Raw genomic sequence first — 7,449 nt, forward strand, 5'->3', positions numbered from 1 at the left:
GCACCAGCTCTCGGCTGCCCTGGCCCAAGCTGGGTAGGTGGGGCAAGGCCTGGGACCACCGGGCCCATTTGTTACTCATTGTACTGACCAAACTGGGACTAGAAGGGTGACCGCCTCTCTCCTAACATGTCACGCCATGGACGCTGAGTAGAGAAGCCAGCCCTTGGTGACTGAACTGCTTTGCCCCCTTAGTGCTGGCTCTTCCAGGCTTGGGGCGGTGCCCTGGGGATCCTTGCCTGTGCCGTGGCTAACCTGAGGACTCCAATCTCCAGGGCTGGTCCCTCTCCCCGGAACAATAAATATGTCCAGGGGACAGGCCACCACTCTGACCCTCGGGAAGAGCGGTAGCCATGTTCACGCTGGCATTAAGGAGCCTTTTCTCTCTTGCCTCCTTCTCCTTTAGATCTTTACCCTACTGGTGGAACCACATTCAATCCTTCCTGTACTGCAGCGAGACCACCCCGCCGGGGACTTTCCTGGAAGACAGCCACAGCTGCACCTGCCCCTCCGACCAAGTCTCCTGCCAGGGGTCCATACCATGTGCCTTGGGCGAGGGGCCAGCTTGCGCTGCCTGCGCCGAGGAGAACAGCACCCGCTGTGGGACCTGCAACCCAGGCTACATGCTCAGCCAGGGCTTGTGCCGTCCGGAGGTGGCAGAGTCCCTGGAGCACTATCTGGGCCTGGAGATGGATCTGCAGGACTTGGAGCTCAAGTACCTCCTCCAGAAACGGGACAGCCGCATCGAGGTGCACTCCATCTTCATTAGCAACGACATGCGGCTGGGGAGCTGGTTCGATCCCTCCTGGAGGAAACGCATGCTGCTGACCCTCAAGAGCAACAAGTACAAGCCAGGGCTGGTCCACATCATGATGGCCCTCTCCCTCCAGATATGCCTCACCAAGAACAGCACCCTGGAGCCAGTCATGGCTGTCTACGTCAACCCGTTCGGGGGCAGCCACTCAGAGAGCTGGTTCATGCCTGTGAAGGAGGGGGGCTTCCCGGACTGGGAAAGGACTAACGTGGATGCCTCGGCCCAGTGCCAAAATTGGACGCTCACCTTAGGAAACAAGTGGAAGACCTTCTTTGAGACGGTCCACGTATACCTGAGGAGCCGGATTAAGTCTCTGGATGACAGCTCCAATGAGACTATCTATTATGAGCCTCTAGAGATGGTGGATCCATCTAAGAACTTGGGCTACATGAAAATCAATAGCTTGCAAGTCTTTGGCTTCAGCATGCCGTTTGATCCGGATGCCATCCGGGACCTGATCCTTCAGCTAGATTACCCATACACCCAGGGATCCCAGGACTCGGCCCTGTTACAGCTCATAGAGATCAGGGATCGGGTGAACCGGCTTTCACCGCCCGGCAAAACCCGGCTCGACCTTTTCTCTTGCTTGCTCCGGCACCGACTCAAGCTGGCCAACAACGAAGTGGGAAGGATCCAATCCTCCATGCAGGCCTTCAGTGCTAAAATGCCAAGCCCCATGGAGTATGAGACTGGCAAATTGTGTAGCTAGCCTTGGGGCACCTGGAATCTCTGAGGAGGGGCCAAAGAAAAGGGAGGGGGATGGAGAACCAAGACTTCTGAAGGTCCTTACCTTAGTGCCAACCGCGTGCTTCCTCGGGACACCACGTGACCAGCCACAGGGATGGCAGCGTGTGAAGGATGCAAGGAGATGCCCGGGCCATGGCAAGAGACTGCAGGACAGCAGATGCAAAATGGTTAGAAAGGGGAGCCAGGCCTAAGGAGATAGGGTGCTTACCTTGTAATGGCTTGTACTTCTCCCCCTTCCAAGTCACAAATGACAATTGTGACCAGGCAGGAAAATCAACAGGTTATTTCACCTGGGAACAGGCCCATGTGGGGAGACAGCTGGTGGGAGGTGTCTGCCCTAGGGAGGAGACATCTGGTAGTACCTCTGCCTGTGAGCCGAGCCAGTGCTCCACACAGAGCTGGGAGGCGAAGGGATGGGCGGCAAGACCTCAGACACCCAGCAGGCCAGAGCTTCACTCCCACCCACCCTGTGGGAAGAGGCCGGCTGCGGCCTTCCTCAGCGCAGGCACTTTTGTATTCTTTTTAACAGACGTTTCTACCCACATCCCGGCTTTTCCATTCTCCATGTCACTTTCTAAGTCGTCGTATTCCCTGCCTCTTCCTCCCGCCCCCGCCTGCTTTCTGGCACCATTCCCTTGATGGCGGGGGAAGAAGCTGGCCGATCCCAGCTTGGGGGTCTGTGGGACAGGCAGCCCTGCCTGAGCTCCCCTATTCCCACATGGAAGGGGGAGCACTCTGCCCTCCTTCTGCAGCACGGCACCATCAGTGCGCCTCGGTACATTGAGCCAAGATGTTCCATTATCGACATGAGCCGCGACTGGGCACCTGGACAGACACACCCATCGTTACAGTCAGAGGTGGAGCTCTGTGGGTAGCTTCTCCTTTCAGGTTTTTATTTAATCAATTGTTGGGTGGTTTTTTTTTTAAAAACGTATTTATTTGGGGGGAGGGGGGAAGAGGATTCAATTCTTGTCGATTTCTCCAGCCGAGTTTCACCTTAGTCAAATGTATCTGGTTTAATATATTTTTTAAAAGATTGCCTTTTGAGCAAAACAAAACAAAGTTGAAAACAACGCGGTCTCGGGCTGTGTCTTTTTGACTGGAGACACTCTCTGGGTGTGTGTGAAGAGGTGGTCGGCGTAAACGTGGACAAATACCTAGGAGCAACTGTCAGTAGATGGGGTGCAGAGGTGGAGACATCAATGGCCAGGTGCACGTGTGATTACGTGTGGTGTTAAATAGGTATTGATGGTTCTGAGACGGCAGGTGTGGCTGTGAAATCAGAGGGGGTTGGGTTGAAGGTGGGGGGCTGTAAAGAGATCTGTCCATGTCCATCCACACACATGTAGCAGAAGTTCCCAAGCTATTTTTGGCACGGTTGCCATGGCTCCTTTTCTGTTTTTTTCCTCCTCGCTTAGTTTTGCCTTTTGTTTGAAGTCTATTTATAACCCTTGTACCTCTGCTCCTAGCCACACAGTTCAGGAACCCCCACTGATTTGAGCACTGATGCTGGTTTCTCATTGTTAAAGGAAGCCCCTGTCCTCATGTGTGGTCCCCTGGCTGATGGCTGCAGCCAATAGAACCTGTAGCAAGATGCTGTGGCCTAATCCTCAGCATTGGCCAACCTTTGCCATCCCCTGAATCTGGGGGCAGCCAGAGCCTAGTTGAGTCCTGGGCGCAATTGAGAGTGGCCTTCGGGCTGGGGTAAGCATAAGGGACGCTGCCGTATGTGGGGAACACCTGGAGCACACTATGCTTTCCCCCACGCTGGCCACGACCCCCATACTGAGGGCTGCAGGAAGGTTGGGTACAGTCAGTTATGGCAGCTGCACACCACCTGTGGGATTTCCCCAGATGGGCTGTCTGATGCCGCATGGGGGCCCCTTTGCATCACTGGAGAGGGGCTAGAGCTCTGGAGCAGGGCTTACAATGTGTGTCCCTGCAATGTCAGGTCAGGAGTTCTTTAAATGCTTTGTAAACCCCATGGAATCACTGTGGAGATTTAAAGGGAGACAACAGGGTAAGGTGGGGCGGTTTAAAGGCGGGGGGAGGGGGTTGGTGAATAGAGACAGCAGCGGGGGAGAGCTGGAGCTAGTTAGCTGGCGCCTGCAGGCAACACAGTCTGGGGGAAATCTGTACATGGAGAATTACAGAAAGGCGAGGAAAGCGAGGCCCACCTTCTCCATATCCCCTTCTACAGATCAGCAACCCAGCCACAGGTAACACTCTGAGGCCTTCGGCTCACATATGAGCAATGTGGATCCAATTCACCAGCTCCCCAGCCTGCTCAAATCCAGATGAGGGGAACCTGAGCCCTGCGCTACTGAAACGTAATCCGAAGAGGACACACCTGTATTTCCCTGCTGCTGGCATGCCAGCCTTTCACAGCAGGCCATAAAGTCACTGCACAGCTTTCTCTGTGGATACTGGAAACAGAACAGGGCCTTACATCTATTAAAAATCCCTGAGGGAGGCAGAGAATTACACATACCCTTTGAGGAGGCATGGACCTCGAGCATACCCCCTTGTGGCAGAGTATGGCCCTGCAGGCCTTCTGCCTCTTGCAAGAATTACTCCCAGACCAGAATTCTTAGATTAAGATCCTACCGGGGGGGGGGAGGCTTTAGACCCTCAAACTCTACCCTGGTTCTGGAAGCCTGGGTGCTAATCCAGGCAGGCATCTCCTCCTAACTTCAGGAGTCCCGCAGCCTCCCCCGGGCAATAATTCTGGCAGGCTTATCCTCCTGGTCTTCAAGAGTCCCTCTTCCTGGTTCCTGTATATGCTGGGACTACCTGCCCCTCAGATCCTTATTTCTAGGAGTACAGTCGTTCAACTGAGCTCTGGTAGCCTTTTATCTGTCCAGGTGCTTGTTAGTTTGCTGCCAACCAGCCACCTAAGCAGTTAACTAATTACAATGGGGCCAAGATGGACTCATTCCCCCATTAGAAGCCTATCATGGATAGACTGGGTCCTGATTCCATGTAAAGCCCCTGCCACTCCCTTTAACAGCTGCTGAAAGGTCCAGATATGTCCCAGGTACCTGCCCTCCTGCTAAATATTCCAGGTTCTCCCTGTTAGCACACATGTGCTGCAGTATATGTTGCAGGCACATCCTGGGGGAACTCACTGACCATGCTGCTGAGCACTCCAGCAGTGCTTTGGCAGTATGCTCTTCCTGAGTCTTCTAAGTACTTCCCAGGAGAACTCACCTGCCCTGCAATTAAACACAGCACTTAGTCCAAATGGCACTTGCTTGGTAGGCCTGGGGAAAACATTGTTTCTTTGTGGCTGAGCATTCCTGGTGCAGCCTGATGGAACACACCTGCTCTGTGTTCCAGGTACAACCCAGCAGCATACAGCCTGCTGGGTACTGAATGTGCCTGTTACAGCCTGGTTGAATGCACCTGCCATGCTGCTGCATGTGCCAGTCAGCCCCACTCCGTCACACACCTGCCTGGCTGCTGCAGGGGCTAGACAGACCCTGGTGTAACCCACTTGCCATGCAGTCCAGGCACATTCCGGTTGGACACACCATAATTCAGCCTACTATTCTGTCATGGAGGCCACGGATTCCAGGATTTTAAGAGATGGCTGCGAGCACTTTAGCCCCAGCCACGCTTGGACTTTGGCTTCAGCCCCGTGTGGCAGGGCTCGGGCTTCAGCCCGACTTTAATAGGCAATTTAAAAGCTTCTGTACTGATGTAGTGAAAACTGCATTACTGCATGTACACTTCCGCAATTTATTTTCCATGCCCTGTCCGTGACTTTTAATAAAAATCCCTGTGCCAAAATCGTAGCCTTAACCATAATGCTCCCACGGTCAGTCCAGTCCATGAGACGTTAATGGCTCATGGGTGGCGAATCAGAGCGGGGCCAAAGGGATGGGGTCCTGTCTGTCTTACTGTAGTGGGGCGGTTGCCACACACCAGGAGAAGGAAGGGTTAAAGCAGGCCGGAGGGAGCCTGCACGGAACCCTCCAATTAGAGGAGGGCTCACTAAGCGAGCCAATCAGGAGATGGCTTGTTGCAGTGGCCAAGCAGGGCCAGCGGGGGCCATATATAAAGGGCTGCTCAACAGAGCAGAGGGTATTCTCTCCCTGGCCTGCTAAGGAGAAGGACTGGCTGCCTAGGAGCAGCATGGCTAGAGCAGTGTTGGGCAGGGGAGCAGAAGAAGCTTGTGGGTGACTGCTGCTGCCGCTGCCAGGCAGTTCCTGGAGGAAGGGCAGTTAAGGTGCTAGGGCTGCCCCCACTTGCCCTGGAGGAAGTGGCTAAGACAGACTGCAGTTTGCCCCTGGACTAAGGGATTAGACTAGTGGCTGCAGCAGGCCACAGAAGTGAGTGGCTGGACTTTAGACTGCTGGTTCCCCCAAAATGGGGGGAGACAGCAGAGCGGGGGCTGTGCCCAGAAGAGGACGCCATGGTCCGGGGAGCGACGTGGGTCCCAGAGAGGTGGAGACAGCAAAGCGGGCGTAATGGCGAGCGAGACACCACTGGAGGCAGGTGCCCTGCGAAAGGACTTGAGCTAATTCCAGAAAGGCCAGCAGGAGGCGCCATGGTGATGAGTCTCACTCCGCTACACTGACCATACAGCTGTCAAAGCTCCGTAGATACTTTCTCATTGCCACCTAGAATGTAATCGCCCATCCAGCCGGACACGGGGATGCCTGACCCATGTTTACTGAGTGAAGCCTCAGCATAACTCACTAACTAACCAAACCTCCTGGCAGCTGCCACCCAGAGTGTTTCTAAAGCAGGTGTACAGCTACACGGCTCTGTGACTGGCTGGCTGGCATGAGAAGCTCTGTTCTCCACCAATAAGAATGCATCCTTTCAATTAATGGCTCACTGAGCAAGTGTCACCCTGCTGCAGCCATCAAGCCAGCTGATTCAATCTACATCAGTCATTTGGAAGCACTGACAGGCCCTGGCCTCAAGGATTGCCAGGGCTCTGACTGCATACTGTATTTCCCAGACAATAGTACGGCTCCTTCATTGTCACCTACAGAGCGAAATGGCCACCTTTTCATTTTGAGTTTCTCGCCTCGAAATGTCTTCTCTGTGCCGCCCCTCCAGTCTGTTTGTGGTGACCCAGTCCCACCTCCTTCATTCCTTTTTCTTCCCCTGCCGGGGGGGGTTGCAGAGACAGCACTGTTGAGGTTGCACTGAGTTTTTCGGGTCACTCCTCTTTCAGCTGCCAAGGGGAGAGGCAAGACCAGAATATAGCAGTTCCCCTTTACACTCGCTTTGCTTGTGTGCTCACAAGCCTGTAGCTGTGCAGAATAAATGGCTGCTAAGTGCCTACACCCTGTGGCAGCCCGGGATTTAATTTGCAGTTAAGGACAGAAAAGTCATTATGTAAAATGACCCGTTCTTATTCCGCATACTCCCCTGTGCGGCTGTAAGCCCTAACTACATACTTAGGGCCAGCTTTTCCGCTGGCTTCAATCAGCATAGCTCCATTAACGTCACTGGTGCTATGTTCACTTACCCCAGCTAGCTAGCACTTTTTATCACCAGAGTATCTAAGTGCCTCACAATCTTTTTGGCTGTATTTACACTACCAGCGGTGGCTCTAGCCATTGTTATCACTGTTCATATTACAGTTGTGTCTGGACCCCCCCATTTGAGATCGGGGTTCCCTTTGCCAGGCGGGGCACTACATCCATTGAGAGCTAGGCCTCGCCTGCTCACGCTCCTTAGTCGAGGCAACCAAAGGTAGTGCTGTCATCCCCATTATACAGATGGTGAATTGAGGCACAGAGAGATTAAATAACTTGCCAAAGGTAACCCAGAAACTCTGTGATAGAGCTGGAGATCAAAGCCAGGTCTCCTGACTTCCAATTCAGTCCAGAAAGTGCTGAGTACCACTCTCTGAAAATCAGGCATCCCTG

The 7,449-nt window shown here is 53.8% G+C and overlaps 1 protein-coding gene across 1 annotated transcript in view; it reads left to right on the forward strand.

Annotated features, from left to right (window-relative positions):
* Positions 1–2,631, forward strand: part of BRINP2 (BMP/retinoic acid inducible neural specific 2) — a 52,287-nt gene extending 49,656 nt beyond the window's left edge. The window contains exon 8 of the mRNA XM_073356478.1: positions 404–2,631. Coding sequence (XP_073212579.1) covers positions 404–1,520 — 1,117 coding nt within the window. The 3' untranslated portion in view covers positions 1,521–2,631. The remainder of the gene's footprint in view (positions 1–403) is intronic.
* The last annotated feature ends 4,818 nt before the right edge of the window (positions 2,632–7,449 follow it).

The sequence above is a fragment of the Lepidochelys kempii genome, chromosome 8 (genome assembly GCF_965140285.1).
Source record: "Lepidochelys kempii isolate rLepKem1 chromosome 8, rLepKem1.hap1, whole genome shotgun sequence".
NCBI classification, from domain to species: domain Eukaryota; kingdom Metazoa; phylum Chordata; order Testudines; family Cheloniidae; genus Lepidochelys; species Lepidochelys kempii.